This window comes from Labrus mixtus, chromosome 16 (genome assembly GCF_963584025.1).
Source record: "Labrus mixtus chromosome 16, fLabMix1.1, whole genome shotgun sequence".
NCBI classification, from domain to species: domain Eukaryota; kingdom Metazoa; phylum Chordata; class Actinopteri; order Labriformes; family Labridae; genus Labrus; species Labrus mixtus.
Window position 1 is genome coordinate 11,932,820 of NC_083627.1, and position 18,743 is coordinate 11,951,562.

Genomic DNA, 18,743 nt, shown 5'->3' on the forward strand with positions numbered 1-18,743 from the left:
CCTACTGCAACTTCTTTGAGCCCTCCAAAATTACCAACCAACCAACCAACCAACCAACCAACCAACCAATCTAATCATTATTTGTAAGGAGCCAATTCCAATGGCCAATACCTTATTGAGTACAGCTAAATTGTAGATATGTGACAATACTTCAATTATGCGTTGCTTAGCTCACAAGGAATAGCACCATGCACCACACTGTTAAACTAGGGCCCGTACAGTTAAAATTCACAAACTGGAATTTGTTTTACTTTTTAATTTTAAATTTCAATTCAATCCATTAACACAGAAAAATCACTGGTGTTGGAGCGATGCCCATGTATAAAGGTTTAGAACTGACTGATACCTTCACAGTACAACAAACTGAGAGACCTGTATACGTCTGTACCCATAATTAGACTGTACTTATCACACTAGGACGCTCCCTCACACTCACTTATGTTGCCAAGGTACTGAGCAGGGAGCAGACTTTATTTCGAAGGTCGAGGTAAAACGCCTCTGTGACAACTGTTTGGCTATGGTTGTTTTCTATTCTGTATTTCTTGTGATGTTTAATTGGTATTCATACACATACCTAAACTTAGATCAACACAATTAAAAAACGAATCACAAAGTCAAAAACCTGACCTACAGAAGTCATACATGCCCCTTAAAAGGTTAAAAAATATATATAATAAAAAAACCTGGCTCCAATTTAGAAAATACAATTCCAAACAGTTTTTTTTTCACCTCTTCATCTCGAACATTTATTTTTTATCTGTGTGCTGCCTCCTCTTTGTACCTCTGTGGAGAGCTTGATTGGAAAGCCCAGCACATAACAATCCATGTGCTTCTTACTTAGAATATACTTAAAGCCCAAAGGAGGACCAGCATATTATTCCCTTGACAATGGATGTCTGCAAGAGATGAACTACTTTGGTTCAACATTAGTCTGAAAAAAACATCTCCATCAACCAAAACATGACGCATGAGTTTCTCCATGTACTCTTTATTGGGAGATGATTCCACGTCATACTCTCAAATAAACTTTGAGTCAAAACAGCTTCGAGTGGAAATGAATGTCATTAGCTGTTGAGGTGGGTGATTGGCAGTTTAATAGAAACATGACATGCAAGCTAACCGATGGTGACATAAAATAAAAACTGAATAAAAATACAGAGAAAAATGTTTTTGGTAGATTAACAAACAAGGAGTGGGTTTCATAGATACGAAATGCAAAACTTGGCAGTTTCTATGGAAAAATACATTGACATGATAAAATGAATAAAACAAAGGATACAAAATACAGAGTCAAACAAAAATCAGTACCATGGAATGAAACAGTAAATAAAGTGTAACTCTGAGGTCATTTTGATCCAGTTGAGCAAAACATGATCCTGTCAGTTCTCACACATTGTCCATATACGTATAACACAGTCACCCTCACCTTCTGTCTCACTTTATAACAGACAAATACTTTCTTATACTGGCATTATAAAAACAATGAGGTGACTAAGCAGGTGTAAACACAGGAAAAACATATATATCTTGTTATGAAACCAAACAGCCAGTCCTTCATATCCTTTTTTTTTTTGTATATTTAAGAGCAAGTAAAGAAAAAAAAAAATCATGACAACCCCTGCTATGTCCCACAAGAAAAAAAAAAAGGAAGTTTCCATTTCTTGAAGCTAAAAAAGAGGAGGACAGAATCAGGTCTGCTCTGGTACACAGTTCAGTGAAGGGATGACAGTTGTGCACCTCCTGGTTTGGCATTTCTCCTCTCCCCAAAGAAAACATTACAAAAACAACAATAAAAAAAAAAAATATCTTCACTGTGTCATTTGGCTGCTTCTGCCCTCTGCACAGGAAATTAATTTCCTGTGCATGACATTATGGTAATGAGTCTAACCTGCAGAAAGCAGCAGCACGACATGATGACGTGGACTCATGAGTAGATATCACTGGATGTTATTGGATTTCCCATATAAATAATAAACTGGCAAGTCAGTAGCAAAGTCAGTACGATGGGAAGTGACGCTGAGATTTTGTTGAGCATGCTCAGATGTATCAGTGAGGAAAGTTGAGAATAATCCTGGTTCATTATAACTTGGGCTTCATGTTGTAGTTTTGGCTGTGATTTCAATACTACAATATCTCAGACGGTCATGTCTAAGATAGTCTGACCTTTCCCTTCTAGCTGCCTTGGTTGATCTCAGCTCTCACCTTGATGCATAGTATTGATGTTGCCTTTAGGAAATAATTTGAAATAAATGCAGATTTTCAAAGGGCAAATTCAGAGCTGCCATGCAGGAAAAACAATGTACCCAGCATGAGATAATTGGTCATAATTCGGAGTCCTTCATTTATCACATGACGCCCTGACTCGGAATGTTAGGATTCCAGTGTTAGGATTTTAATCAACCAGACCCATTAATTAAACAATCATAAAAAGAAAAAGAATACACACTAGGACTGCAAGCTGCACTGAACAGGCCCTCACACCTCTGCACACTATCATGTTGTGTTGCATCTCTGAGTGTCAGAACAGTTGAAATATTTTTGAATGGTCATTTGTTTTTTACACAACATGAACCAACTGAGGCAAGTCTCATCAGATTTCATTTGTCCTACCAGTACGTGGCATTATGAAACAGTTTGATGGCGAGACATCAACGTAAGAGAGCTGCCATGGCAACGCCCTTTTGAATATTGTACATGACAAACTACTGGGAATACAATTTGGGTCCATGAGGCTTTTATTTTGTAGGAATAAGTATGTTACATATGCCTAACCGGATTATCGTGCTGCCGGGGCTGAATTTTGATTTTTTTTTTTTTTTTTTTAGGGGGCACCACTGAGCCATATTGCCACAGTAACTCACAAAACCCATATCAAACATCTAATTTCCTCCCTGGGCTCATTTCTACCACGCTTCATGGCACACGTTTGGTGCTATAGGGCCCTAATGATTGAGCTCCTGTTAGGCTCAGTCAGCCAAGCTTCTGCTGACTCAAGCACACATTCTTTTTCTGTAAATTGAAGTTTCAGATTTAGATAGATTTCAGTAAAATGAAATCATAAAAAAGGATGGCCATGTGAAATACTTTTAGTCTGACTAGTTTACTAGTGCTGACACAAGTCTAGCAATGATGTCATCTTAAAATGCTCCAAAACCAAAAAAATGGTTGGTTGAATGCAACATAAAGTTGTAATAAAGCAAAAAGAAGGAGCTTTTGCACCATGAAGTTGAGTTCAAACTGAATTTAAAGATAATTTTTGCATGAGATTATGTTTGTAGCTGGAACTTACTAGCAACGTATAAACCTAAAGACTCTATGCAGACTGTCACAGCTGTGACCATTCTCAAAAGAAAGAAGGGACTGAGTAACTCAAGTCCCTCTCTCGACAGCAATGTTTACGGCCCTGTGACGTTTCGCCTTCAATCTGAATGTTGGGAGGCGTAATAGGAGGACAAAGTGGTGATCCACCCCCTGCACCGTCTTCGGAGGTAGTAACACAGGCATTACAGGGGTGAGAAGGGATCAACTGAGCCAGCGCAGCGCTGTGTGTGAGTGCATGTCTGAATGTCTATGTGGCGGTCCAGTTGTGCCGTGCTTTCGCAACGATAATATGCAATGTGAATTCACAGATTGGGACAACAATATTACGCTGTAGCAGAATCAGTATGAATGTTCAAAGACGTGAGTACAGCTTTGCCCACTGAAAAGGGCCATTATTACTCCTGTCCCTGTAACTTTCTGTGATGAAATTTGCTAGTAAACAAAAGGATTAAGTCAGATTTTGCTCTGATTTTCACTCCTTTTGCTTGACTTTCTTTTGCCCACTTGATGTGTTAATGAGTTTTTAATGCCGTTGTGCATTGTCTAAAAAAATGCTATTTGTTCAGTCTGAATGAACTTTACAGCATTACTGACTATAAAGTGGTCAAAATGAAATACAAAATACCATAAACAACTTCAGTACAAAAAAGTCTTGGCATTGGCGTTTCAACAAAACCCTTCATCCTCAACATCATCAATTCTGTTTATGACCCTTGTTTTTCTAGAGCCAATGAACTGCGTCTCAAAGCCTTTGGGACTTCTCTTCTTGTTTTGGTAAAGTCTGATTGCCTCAAGTTTCTTCCAGCTCGATTCCTCGATCACCCCAAAAGACGGAGCCGGTGTGTCACAGCACATAGCAACCATCTGTCAAAACAAGTGGTAGACTGACCGGCATCTTTCCACTGTGCCGGGAAAGACATCAAATTAACCAAAAAAAAAACATGTTGTACATTCAGTAAAGTTGTATAATAAGATTTGTTGATTGAATCATACATGTACAGTATATTGCTGATAATGCAGCAAGCTATGTTTGAATGTATGTGTGTTTTAAGGCAGAGGGTCCATGCTACAATCATCAGTTAAAGTGGACTACCAAAGCTAATCCACATTTCCTTGAGTGCAGATTTCAGTGCATATATCTGCAGTTTACATACTGTATATATCATGTATGTGCATATTACTCTCCACATGCACAGGGTGATTGACAGATATTCTTCGGGAAGTCTGCATTGCGAGTCACAAGCTTACTGTCACGTTGAGGAGAAATCAGTAGGATAAATAAAACACAAAGGTTTGTTTGTAACAAATGTTCTCCTTGTATCGCTGCAGACACCAACACCACAAAGTGTCTGTGTATGTTCATGCCTTATTTATGGGTGTGCGTGTGTCTTTATGTATACTTGGAGGAGTGGGTGAGCAGCCTGCATCATATCAAGGTGCTTTGGTACTCATGCATGTTTACACATGTCCACAGCGCCTCTGAAAGTGCTTCCTCACTGCTGTGTGTGGGTGTTGACAGGTCCTCTGGGAGCTGGCAGAGGCCTTCACAGGGCTTTGGCACTGGTGGTGTGGGAGACAGTGTGGGACACTGGCTTCTGCGGGTAGCGACTGTAGTAGTAGACCTGGAACAGGATGGCGAAGTCGACGCCGACCTGGAGCAGACCACATGTCCAGAACTGCACAGGAGCCTGGGTGAGCAGGAAGTAGCCGGTTTTAAAGGTGTCCCCACTGGTCCACATCAGCACCATCTTGATACTGGGAGGGAAAAAAGAGGAAAAAAGATGAATTGACAAATGCATTTATACTATAACTCATCATAAAAAGAGGTTTTTTAAAATAACAACTAATAAAACCAATTAAGATGAGACAACAGTTTGACAGTCTTCTTTTTTTTTTTTAAATAAATGTGTTACATATTTTAATAAACCCGAGGGGGAGTTCTGGTTTTACACACAGTGATTGAGATAAATGCTTCTCACACACATACAGTAGGCCCGAAATTACACACATGCACAAACAGGACCTGTACACATGCATTAATGGAGAGATGTCAGAGTGGGACTGTTTTGCAGAGATCGGCCAGAGCTGCATTCGGTGCCTTGCTCAAGAGCACATCGACACTACTCAGGATGTGACCTGTGCGCCTCACAGCAACCGGACCAACTTCCATGCTTTGGTCCACACGGGGACCTGAACCAGCAACACTCCTGTTCCCAACCAAACACTACAGACTGAGCTACTGCCGCCCCATTATTTCATCTTCAGCACTCACACTTTGAATCCATTGCATCACTTTTTTATGAGAAGTGAGTTCTCAGCAGTCAGGACTGAAGCATCACCCAATGTGTTGATTGGTTATGCAGCATTTTCCTTTGCATTGCTTTTCTGGGTTTGTGCTTAAACCTTCCATTGTTCATTCATTTGCTTTGGCTTGTTGCAGCATGTTGTGCCTCTTAATTTGTATTTTGTTATTATTTAATCTTTTGGCCCGTTTCTGAGTGTTTCCCCTTTTTTAGGCACGTTCATTTTCTTTTGGAAAAGGAAAAGTGGTAGATGATACAACTCCATTCATGGAAGAAAAAAAAACATACAAGGTCATCTGTCCTTGACCATCATACTTCAATGCAAATTAATAATTCATTCATTCCCCTCTGGCGACAAATCTTAGTACGCCTGAAATTAATTAATGAAAACCTACAGTATGTATTCCCTTCATAAAGTGAATAATGAATCATCTCAACATTTGTGAGTATAAGCGTAAATAATAGAGGTGGAGAAAAAAAATTAGATTTTAGTAAAAAAACAAGATTCTTATCTTGTGTAATTCGAAATCGATTCATAACTTTACATCCACCTTTTTTTTTTAGTATACCTTTGCTTTGCCCACTAGTCAATAAGGGATGAATACATTTGATATAATAATATGCAAAATTCTGATCATGATATTTTTCAGGTTGCAGGTTTCTCAACAAATCCTCCTCCTGTGATAACCTCAGAAGAATGCTCTCTGTACACACTGAGCTGGCTGTTTATGGGACGCTCATGAGATGATCCACGGGATTTATTATAATCAAATATCAGTGTTGGTAAAAAAAAAAGGGCCTTTGTGGTTTGGTAAGTCAGAGGTTTTTTAAGAATAAGCTTTGTCCTCTAAGTGGCAGTGGGAGCACTGTGAACTACTCTACTAATGATGTGGGAAAAGACTTTTAACAAAGCCCCTGGATCAAAACACAACTTTATTTACAAGTCGTGTTCTTTCAAAAAAAGACAAAGAAACGCTGCAAAACAAAAAATCAGGGACATCCCCCCTTAAATCCCCCTTAGGTTCCATTTAAAATGCTACAGATTATTTTTGTTTTCCATAACGCATTAAGACACCTATCAACTTCTGCAGAACTCACTGGTGTTAGCTGTGCACTTTACTTTTTCATACTTTTTTTTTTTCTTTGAGGAAGGGATACGTGTAGGCAATGCTGGCAAAGAAAGGACTGAGCCAGCACTGTGTCTACAATGCACTGTGTTCACACATACTCACACATACTCACACAGCACTTTCTAGATGTGCCTCCTAAAGCAACCTGCCTACAACAACACAAACACACACCGAGACCTCTGAAATCCTTTCATTCAAGCGTGTTGTTCGGTTGGTCAGCACTATTTGAATAAACAGCTCAGGATGTATTTTTGTCACCTACTCAAGTGAAACTGAATTTGAAGGGGTTGTTGGTTTATCTCAGGCCGTATTCAGCCACGCGAGATAGTTTGAGTTTTATTTGTTTTTGTTTTTGTCTCTGTCGAACACTTTCTTCCTACACCAGAAGTCAGTACATGTTCAGAAGCAGAAATAGAAATTGTCCTTCATGATTAAAAGCCCCTTTTCAATCCCAAAAACTAGGCTCATTTTGAGGAACTATTTACATTTCGACAGAAGGAGCCAGGGTCCCTACAACCCGGTTCAGGTGGAAGTTGTGCTTTACCTTGTGGTGTGGGAGTTTAAACGTTTTGGAACGTCCACACAAGTCTCAACTGGGGAGCAAAATTATCCTTTAAAAAAAATCAGTCTTGCTACCTCACCAGCAATTTCCACATACTTAGTGCACGTCACGGTCCGTCAGCGCCGCGCACTACAGTGCCGTTCGCTGCCGCTCTAGTCAATGCTTCTGTTTCCACAGCGAGCGCCACGATCCATCTCCGCAGTGTGCCAGCAGCGCCACTACGCTCTGATCCGTTACAAATTCGCTGAGAGTCTATTCTGTGCAGAGCCCGCTGCAAGCATTGGTCGAGCTGGACAGATTAGATTGAGCAGGATAGGAAGTCAGACAAGGAAACGCACAGCGTCACAATATGGACGCTCGATCGTATTTCCCTTCACTTTATCAACATAACATTGAAACAGGCACCAAAATGAACAACAAAGCAACCTCAGAGAAAGACAAAGCAACATGTTGTTTGCCAGTTTTTCCTCTTTATTCCCGCTTGTAGTTCTCCTGTGACGTGTGCACAGCTGCTCATGGCTGTCCTCACTGGGGCAGGACGCGCACCGTCCGACAGAACAAACTGTGGCACAGACGGAACACAGTGAGCAAGAACTATGTGGAAATCGGCAGTAAGAGTTCTGTATGAGTTCTCTGATTGGAGCCACAAGATAAAATAAACTACCCTCCGTGTAGCACCCTGAATGCCACATCCTAAGCTCAGCTACATAAATGACACATGTACTTGCCGTACATGATTGTAAATGGAGTTGTTCCACAGTTCTGCCTTTTGAAATTTGAGTGAACTGACCCTGAAAATGAATCCCAGGATGTACATCTTAGTAATCAAAAAAACCCATCTTGTATGTTTCATGCTTTTCAGGCTGGTGGTCGTAAATTGTATACTCACTGATGTGACAAAGATAAATCACAGCTGTTATCTCACAATAGAGACAGAACTATTAATAAAATGTGGGGGGGGGGGGGGGGGGGGGTCAAGTATTGTCTTTTAATTTATTATTGAATTCTGTCAGATGTCCTGAACACGATGGATCGTCTGACGCCTCACAGAACAACAGCTTTGCATCGTGCGGTATCGAACAGGGCAGTGTGACCAAATCCAAAACAGGATTTGTTTTAGTGTTTCAAGATTCTTCTCCTGTTCTGTGAGCCTCTTCACAGACCTAAAGGATGGATGAGAGGTAATCTAGTACCTGCCCCCCCAGCAGAGCTCAGTTAGTCCGTCCGTCTTTTATTCTTTTAGTCAAAGCTTTGCTGCCAAATCTCCTCCTACATTATTCATGCTTCAAGCCTCACCTTAGCCCTTTTCATTTGTGAGGCCAATTTGTGCAAACCTTGCTATTTTTCACATACTTCCTTTGCTTACATTCTTGCAGCTCTTTCCCTGCACATCTCAAAATGCCCCTTCCTGCGTCTACTCTCACATTCATTTTTTTTTTTTCATAAGCCCACTCTCTACAGCACTTCTATCTTTCTCCTTGTCCATTTATCTTCCCACCACCTCCTTCCAGTAGCCTTCGCCTTTCTATACCTGTTTGTGAGGAGGGTAGGCATGGGGGGGGGGAGAAAAATACACTTTTCTTTCTCAGTAAGAAGCTTGTTAGCTCTGTGAAAAGAGAGCTTGACTACATGCTGCCTTCCTCTTCCTCCCCCCCTGTTCTTCAGCAGCTGCAGTCCACATGGTGACAATGTGTACCTGCAGGTATTAATGAGAGGGGCCGGAATCATGTTTGATCAGTCCCTCCGTTGGTTTCCTAATAAGAGGTAACACGAGGAGGCTTGGCAACAAGATGTGAGCATGTCTGACTATCTATTTGTCAACTTGTCCCAGACATAAATAGAGGCAGGCATAGAGAAAGCATGCTGAGCTGTGGGCTTTAACAGCACTTAAGTAGACCTGTCGTGGACCACACTATCTCTAATTAGGGCTGCCTGCACATGTACTGCATCGCTGAGGTGGCTTTGCATTTGAATTGATTTGAATACAAAAAAAGACACATTGAAGGTAAAACGGAGATTTATTTTTCTTAGTTTATTAGTAAATCCAAAATGTATGAACTTACAAAGAATGACAGGCTTTTTGGAACCGAGCAGAATTGCAAATAACGAGGTGTTGAGTATTAGCTCTATAAAGAATTGTGCTGTATTAATGGGATGGGTTTTTAATTTACTGATGAATCTGTGTATTAATGTGATGTGAACCCCCGACCTTTAATGTGGATCAAAACCTTTAACTTAAGATACACTTGGTTTCTGCTAACTTAATTTTCTTTACTTGAATTCACTTTCTCCAACTCAAGACAGCTGACCTCGTTGAAAAGAGCCAAGACTGCTGACCCTGTTTCTCCTCTTTTTTTAAACTGACACTTCTGTATCATGGTTAATGCTGGCCGAGGAGGGGAGGGAAATAAAGTCCCTTTTCTGCTCAGGCTCTCCTTAGCTATAGAAGCCTAGGAGCAGTGAATAAAGGGTCCTAATTGGTCAAATGAGGTGTCAATCGAAAGGTTAGAATACATGAATTGGTACAATATAGTTAAAAATTGGTTACAGGGGGGACATTTTTTAAACAATCTGTAATGTGTCTAGATGAAACCTTTTAATGGATTTGGATTGTAGGGATCCCTGCTGATCAACAGATTTAGAAAAATAGCGGTTAAGGTTAATTTTAACTTCTCTAAAAACAAATCAAAACAAATACAGACCATTTTGATTGAGTAATGAGGAGAAGATGCATATATCCTGCCAGCCTCTAAACTACGAGCTTAAGATGTAAGAAAATTGTGGAGAAAAAAAAAAGCGTGTTCAGAACTGAATTATCATGCACCTACCAAAATACTTTAAAGGGGAACTATAACGCTCTTTTCCAGCTTTATATTTTTATCCTTGGAATCTACTAGGGTATCTTTGCATGAGTCACAGCTCAAAGTGAATCCTTAAATATATATATATATATATCCTATACAGTCAACACCAGCTTCTATCTGAAACAAGTTGTTTTGCTCCTAGCTAAAGACACATTACAATACATTTTTGTTTAATAACTCATAATATCTATCTATCGCTCCAACTACCCTGGACCCTGTCTTTAAGACCTCCCGCTCTAAAACCCAACTTTCTTGAATTGCCAGCTTCATGAAGTCCCTGAAGCAGGCTGCTCCAGACGTACTTTTGAGCACTTGAGGCAATACTCTCAAATTGGGGAGAAGTCGTGATTAGAGACGTCTGAATACTTTTAGACAGACTGAGCCAGTGAATAAGGTGCGTACCTGTACGTTTTGGCACAGATGACTTTAAAAAAATAAAATAAAAAAAACCTGCTACGACTCAAGCAAACATCAGCTCATTAAGAAAGGGAAAGAAAGAAAACTAGCATACATACAGGTGTAAGCAAATCCACTTTGTGTCCAGTCACAGTGTGGGCAGGAGAACCAATGTTACGAAAAATGTGCAAATTGACATTACATTTAAAATGATGTGATCATTCTTTTTAAGACTATGAAAGTATTCCTTAAAGAGAAATTCAATATGGAAAAAAGCTTATGAAGGATTACCCTGTTGCAAATACACAGTACTGGCGATATAAAATGATGTGTGAGGACCAGCGGATAAATACAGTACAGGAAGAATTTTTAGGTTTGAAGTTTAGATTTTGGCTTCACTGAAACGTACAATTTTCTTCAAATATACTGTGGAGGGTCTGGTCTGTTATTTACAATATGACTTTGTCGATGAACCATTCAGGGTGAATTTTCTCGAGAAACTATTTCAGTTAAGTACGTGTTTTTGATACCACATTAAGAAATGTTATTTTGTATGTCGTTATGGTTCTTGCTTGTTATCCTTCATATTATGTATCGCCTCTGCTAAAAAGGTTTTTTTTTTCTTTCTTTGATAGCAAAAAATACAGCGCTAGTCCAAGAAGAGGATCCACTTCAATTGATGAATCTCTACAGGATTTTCACCCTGGAGAACTGAAACAAATCGATTCATTTTCAACTCTGAAAGCCCTCCGAGTGATGAGAGCAGATGGACGGGGAGGGAAGGTTGGACGGATGATCTTAAGGCTCTCCAGCTGTGGTGATCCGCTGCCGGGGGCTGGAGCTGCTCTGTTCTACAGCCATGCTAAACACCAAAACACTATGCAACCGGCCACAGGGGTGACGGCCCAGTCAATACAGATCCATCCCTGCACGTGGCTCTGTGTGTGTGTGTGTGTGTGTGTGTGTGTGTGTGTGTGTGTGTGTGTCTGGACAGCACCCTGCCAGCTAAATATGGCTCTGGCCTTTTTATCTAGCATACTGGGATACAGCTCAAGACCACACTCCTTATAAGGCTGCAGTTGGCTGTCTGGATGTCCCTTCCCCGTGTTTTGTGTTTGTCTGTCTGTGTTTTATTGTATTTGTTTTATGGCAGGCTGGTCAGTATCAGCATGTTCCTCTGCTGGCTCTCCAGGCTCTGGTCTATCTAATTATAGCAGTAGCCTGAAATCCATTATCACCAAAACCCTCCCAGCTCATTTTATCAAGCACTCTGACACTTTTCATCTCACATTATGTCCCCAATAAAAACAACTGTCTAAAAGCATTTACAGTATCACTAGCTTTTAGTGGGTTCAATTCCAGTTTCAGCTACTTCAAAAGATTTAAGACACAAAACTTTTTGTCAAACTCAATTTTGCATCGAAAAACACTAAATTAAAAACTGGGGCTTGAGTCATTTTTTTATTTAATGCTGGGAAATGTATTAAAAGGGTAAAAAATCATGTGTGAGGCTAATTACTGCAACTGGGAGTTTTAAAAAAAAAAAGCCCCTTCCCACAAGCCCATGCAACCATGCTGAGTCTTTATACATGACAGTTGGATATCTCTATTTCCAGTCTAATGAATCATAACCCTTGTTCTTTTTAAAGTCCCACTGAGTTCTCCTGTAATTTCTCGAGGGTTAGAATGAGCTGTAAAATGAGAGGTTTGACCAGCCAGGCAGTATGTGAGCTGTTTGCTCTTGATACCTGCCTATGAGAGTAGTCTGTTTAAAGGGCAATGCCCAGTGGGGCCAAACAAAAGAGCTGGATGCTTTATGGTCAAAGAGTAGGAAGAGGCTGTGTTTTTCCAATTGCATTGCATTCTAGAAAATACTGGTGGAAGAGTAAAAATACTGAAAAAATAAACTTAAACTGGGCCAAAGACACTAAACACAAGCAGGCACTGGGGAATAGGACATGGGGCTGTGCCTACTAATGGTATTTTTTTTGGAAGTGCACATTTTCTATTCAAAATCAATGCATTTTCGTTTTTTTTTAGCCCTCAGCTTCCTTAGCATAAACGCCCTTGGCATCAACTGTTTTTTCTGCACTGCTTCCAGTGCTCTCGGTTACTGATAGTTCAACTTTTAGAACACCACTGCGCTCATCGATGTGACTTCTCCCTCACCGACCAATCAAAATCAATCAGGGTAGGGACCAACTTTGTCAACAACAATGGCCGAGAAGAAACTACCGGTCTTAAGTAGGCTACATTTTCCATATTTAGAGCTGCTTGCTAGACCAGGAAACAATTCCTGTACATTGTTTTTATGTTTTCCTGGTGTGGATTTTTTTCTTCAAAAGCAAGTATAAAGCATACTGTAAAACTACTGTACTACTACTACATACTGTAAAACAGGCAGTGTGGTCAGGGGAAGTGGAAGTGGTTTTGGTTGCAGGTTGTGAGTGCTGCCGGTGGTAAATGGTAAATGGACTTGAGCTTATATAGCGCTTTTCTAGCCTTCCGACTACCATGGGCGGTTCTACGCAGGGGCAAACAGGGGCCAGTGCCCTTGTAACACTGAGCTTGGTCCCCCCCTGTGGCCACCCCTCCAAAAACCCCCCTAGTATTTGACTCACCAACCGGACTCACAATTTTAATGATGTGCGCTATTATTTGGCACAATATAAATATATTTATTTTTTAAAGCGATCATCTTTGTCTATTTTCCACCTGGGTTTAAAGTTCCCCTCTGACAAAACAATTGGCCCCAGTCTGGCCCCCTCAGTAAAAGCGGTCTAGAACCGCCACTGCCGACTACTCAAAGCGCTTTTGATGGTAGAGGTTTCTATGTAACGTGACCATCAGAAGTAACTAATCCCGTTCGTACACATTCATACACCACCGACGCTCAATCACTGCTTCTGTATGCCAGTAAAGAAAAAGGCCCAGATACTGGTTATGTGAGCACTGGATCTAAAAAGGCAGACGGGTGTTCTTGCTCTGATGTGTGATCTTGCTATATCACACTTCTTCTAGCGTTTTGATGTGTCAGCTTCTTCTTCTGTGTTTGTTGTTTAATACCTACAGCTAGGAGCATGAGCGCCACCTGGATTGGGACTGGATACTGCCATGTTTGACTACCTTTTTTTTTCCTCCACTCAGATGTATTCATGCACTGAAACATGACGCATTGTGAATGTTCAGGTCGACTACACATCCCGTTACGCCCCTGATTTGAAGATATGTTTGCATATATTCAAAGGAGCAAAATGTAACTCGTCACAAACACGGACGCTTCAGTGTTTAACCAGCTCTGCATCAGTCTTGAAACCTTTGTATGCTCTAATCTCTCTCAGTTTTTTTAAAAAGCATCTCCAATATTTATCCTAGTTACCACATTTCTGGTCGTAGAGCTCATTAGAAAAATGCCATGGCGTTTTACGCTGGGTAGAATCAGTTACCAGTATATCTGAACCACTTCGCTTGCCTGCTATAACACCTTTTGTTTTTCCTTTGCCAACCAAGGAGCATTCGAAAAAAAAATCCTTGTTGGGGTGCATAAAAACCGCCTACCTTCTCTGGTCAAAACAAAAACAAACCATTCTGCACCAGAATCAAAAACTTTAGAGGAGAACATACTGCCTGCTGCATTTTTGTCAGAGAAGTCAGCACATCAACACAGCATGTTTCCTTAACGGTAGAGGAGACAACATGGTCATTTTAAAACATATTGGTCCTTTAACAGTGCATATACATGGCTCTTTTATAGTAAAAAATAGTGTCAAATTTCACATTACCTTTCATATTCCTCCATATGCTAGAGTGGTTTGCATGAGCTTTTTAATCTAAAATACAGAAAAGCTCCACATCCCACCCCCACTCAAAACATGTTTATCTGATTGTATTTATCTACTATAGCTATGTCCTGTTAACTATCTTAGCCTGCTAAAGAAGCAAGTATGAAAATGATCCAACACTACATAGTTTACTGTGTAGAGGCCTGTTCTGGATGGACACATCAACCGCAGTGTATTCCCTGACAGCTTGAGCTTGTCCTGGATAATAGTACAATAGAATTCAAGATAACATTAGAGGCTATGTCTGGCTCTTTTTCAGATATAGAGATGCTTAGAGTTAAGCAAAAATCAGCCAAAGTTACAAAGAAAGCATTCAGTAAGTCTAAAGTCTAAAAAAGGCAAACGGCTCACACGGCTTAAGTTAAAAAGATGGTTTGCAAGCTAAAGTTGATGATGATGCACTGATGGCAGAGGCTGCTATGTAAAGTGACGCTATGTATGGAGGCTATAGTCTTCTAAGTGGGCGGCCCAGGTTCAAATCCAACCTGTGGCTCCTTTCCCGCATGTCATTCCCCACTCTCTCTCCCTGATTTACGACTCTATGCACTGTCCTATCTCTACAATAAAGACATGAAAAGCCAAAAAATTTAAAATAAAGTAGCTTATCCCATTAATACTCATGCACACACATACACGCAATTCGGGGTTAAATGTCTTGCCCGATGACATGATATGTTTCCCCGGGAGCTGGGGATCGAACCCCTTACCTTCAGGTTGAGAGACGACCGACTCTACCAACTGAGCCACAGCAAACATCACATCAATAATCCAACTCTCTACAAAACACATTATGGTATAGCATAGCAGTAACTGGTGTCAAATATTACCAGGAAGGTTTAAAAGAGAATAAACATCAGACCAAAATACCTTCAACTATGTTGTCATGGGACGAGCACTTCCAACACAGGACTCATCACCCTCTTCTCCCTGACTCCTTCAGATTTTATTATTAAAAACTGCTTAGCTACTCGCTACTCTGACAGTGTTTCATTGTTCAGTGCTGGTGTTGATACACACTGTGGGCATCCAATATGATTCATTCTGCTGCCAACTGTTACTCTGCTCTAACTCTATCCCCTGCCATCTTTTGTATTTGAGGTGGTGAAGCTTCCTACTGCATGGGATAATATGCTATTACTGCATGATGTCTGACACTTCCAATTTAGGCACTTGTGTGTGTGTGTGTGTATGTATGGGGCCATTTTGGCTAAGCCATTAACAGGCAGGAGGTCAGGGTGATATTTTTCCAAACATATAAACATTCTGCATTGGATCCTTTCATTTCATTTTAATGCACTCTCAGGAAAAGGCCCCGTTTGGTCTCTGCAAAATAGATATTATTATTCATTCACAAAATGGTATGTTCATTCATTCTTTAATCCTCACTGCTCCATGCCTTCACAGATTTTGAGGACAAGATCTTTGAAAGGTAAAATGATTTGCTTTAAATATTTGTCTTCCTGAGTTTATTGGCTCTTGCATCTATTCCCTGCAAACACTAGTGTATACACTAACACTGAAACCTTGAACGGAGTGCTGAGGTAACGTAACCTAGCAACAGCCTACCAGACTCAACAGGTTTTGCAGAGAAGGAGGAGCGGACACAAACGATACACAGAGCTGGAAATGACAATGTCCTCGGCCTCCTATTGCAGCTTTATTTGCACTCTTTGATGGCTGGCAGAATCCGTTGCAGGACAAGACAAAATAACTGACAGGCAGGACTGACATGTTTCATACTGTCGGTAATTTAGCTTTGATACATAACAGAGTTTCAACTGGATTTGAGTTGATTTTGAATGAAGATTTCTGCCTCATGCACTTAATCAGAGCATTGCGATGTTGAATATGATTATCGCTGAATCTTTATCATTGCAACAAAATAGTCATAACCAAATAAGGCAGTCTACCAGAAGCTAAATCTCATCCTAACAGTGTGAAAAACAAGTCACAGCATTCAGTATGAACAAATATTCAAACTTACCCTGTATGTGTTGATTATACTGTATTATTATAAAATCTATTTAACTCAAAATATAGCAAATCCTGACTGCACGACGACGTACTGTGCTATAAACCAGAGATGCACAGACTGTGAAAATCAGACCTGATACCGATAATCGATTGTGATACCAATGTTTTTTTTCAATACATTGTAATCTTCTTGTTTGTACTTGATGTATTCAAGCTGTTTTCAGTAGTCCCTCCTCTTGAAATGTCACTGGAACATGTCTTACAGACTGCAGGTCGATGACCTTTCACAGAGACAATGACTACCACACTGCCAACAGTTTCTTTCAAATTTAAACTTGGAAACAAATCAGAGTTTGTGACTTCTTCTGCCAGAAAAACAAGGATACAGCAGGTGGCAGTATGCACATAGTTGGTTTGCAAAGCCGCCAAAAAGCAGAAAGAAATAAGAAACAACCATGACAACCAATCGCGGACTTGCCTACTAACTGTGGATGTTATAGTTATTTCTGAGATGCAACAATGGCCCTCTTCCTACTTCCACATGCACCGTACAGCTCAGAGGATGAAACTGGACTGTGCTGCGAGGATACGGCGGTTTTTAAAGCGACAGGAACCGTTTAGAATTGTGTCATATAGCGGTGCATCTCCTGCGGACCGTACTTGAGTACACACCTCTTCAAGCGGACTCGGGCATGGTACCAGAGTACATTACAAGTACAGGTACGTTTGTGTTCACACTGATCAAATGAACCGGACTTTGGGGTCAAGTGTACTCTGATCTAGGCACGGGTCCCTAATGTGAAACCACACACTTTGCACACTGAGTCTGTTCTTTTTTGGATGCGTTTTTTTGTATCCGTAATCTGAAAAACTCTGTGTGCAATGGCCTTTAGAGTCACTAAGTAACCTAAACGAGCATGTCTGTGGACTGTTGGAGCAGGCTGGATAAACCCTGAGAGAACCAAGGCATCCACGGGGAGAACATGCAAACTCCACACAGTCGGACACATTTTTCCAATTGAGAATAGTGCACAGTTTAAAGACATTCTCCCACTGAGCTACAGTCTATATTTAGATTAAGATTCCCATACTCTATGTCCACTTTGACTGAAAGCTTGTTTGGAAACCATTGTCTGTGGCTTTGTTGATGCGCATTCAGGGAAACCATAGAACACAACTGACTGACGAAACATGGGAATTAGGGAGTAGAAAAAAAATTCTATTACTTGCAAATCCAAATGAAATCATAAACCCACAGAAAAAGCATTAAGGGTCCACTCCTTCTATAAGTACAGAGGCAGCTTGGTGGTCAATGAGGTTGAAGTGTGAGGTGGGTACGGGAAGGAAGCACACACGTACACATACTAATAATGAAAAATAAATAAGGCATGGGACACAGAGGGTATGGAAAAGCCCCGCATGAGCTGTCGTCATGGCCGGTTAAGTGGACAGGCAGCCCTGCTGGAGCTCTGTTATCTGACTACTGCAGAGAGTCAACTATAGAAGCAGGGAGGGGCTATGTGTGTGTGTGTGTGTGTGTGGAGGGGGGGGGGGGGGGGGGGGTCATTAACATCATCTTATCATTCTATTTTAATTATCTTTTATAACTATAACATTCATCTGACGCATACAGTAATCGAGTGTTCACTGATTTTTCCTAAGTGCTATAAAACAGTGGGCAATATTTGAAAAGCAGTTTACAAGTCTCGGCTACATCTCCGAAAGGAAGTAGAATTGATTTGGAAACTGTAGATGCTCCAAAAAAAAAATCAATTAATGTCAAAGCATCTAATTACAAAGTTGTTACAATCAACATAAATGAGCCAAATGATGCATTAGCAACAGATGCAGCAAGACAGAATACGTCATTACCATATTGATTTTCAGAGGACCAGCTCTGATGTTAGCATGATAAATGATGTCAGGAGTGGCGTCCTGACCTCCTCTCGACAGGTGCCAGAAACACTTAATAACCACGTGTCAGTGTTAATGATCAAATGTGAGACAACATAATATGGAGCCATTACTCACACGTGTGAGTAAAGTGTGTCCCGTAGCACACACTTAAAAACAAACTGTATTCTAAGGGAAAAATACATTATGAATATTCAAATATGCATCAAGGTCTGTACTGGGGAGTGAATTTTTTTAACTCCATTTTTTCATATTAAGGCTAAGAGTTACGGGGCGTGGTTTATTTAACAGTTGTAGCTGTTTGCAAGGAGGCTTATTGCCCACCTTAAATCCAAACATGTTGCCTGTTTCTGGATTGATTGAAAGTTACATGGAGCTAGCACTGTGGCGAACATCCATCTTTTGACTTCAAAGCTCCTCTTTAGTAACCAATGGGT

At 40.6% G+C, this 18,743-nt stretch overlaps 1 protein-coding gene across 2 annotated transcripts in view; it reads right to left on the reverse strand.

Moving 5' to 3' along the window:
- Positions 1-972: 972 nt before the first annotated feature.
- LOC132991610 (solute carrier family 66 member 2) overlaps positions 973-18,743 on the reverse strand; it is a 38,348-nt gene continuing 20,577 nt past the window's right edge. For both annotated transcript variants that reach the window (XM_061060418.1, XM_061060419.1), the window contains one exon: positions 973-5,076. In XM_061060418.1, coding sequence (XP_060916401.1) covers positions 4,866-5,076 — 211 coding nt within the window. In that variant the 3' untranslated portion in view covers positions 973-4,865. The remainder of the gene's footprint in view (positions 5,077-18,743) is intronic.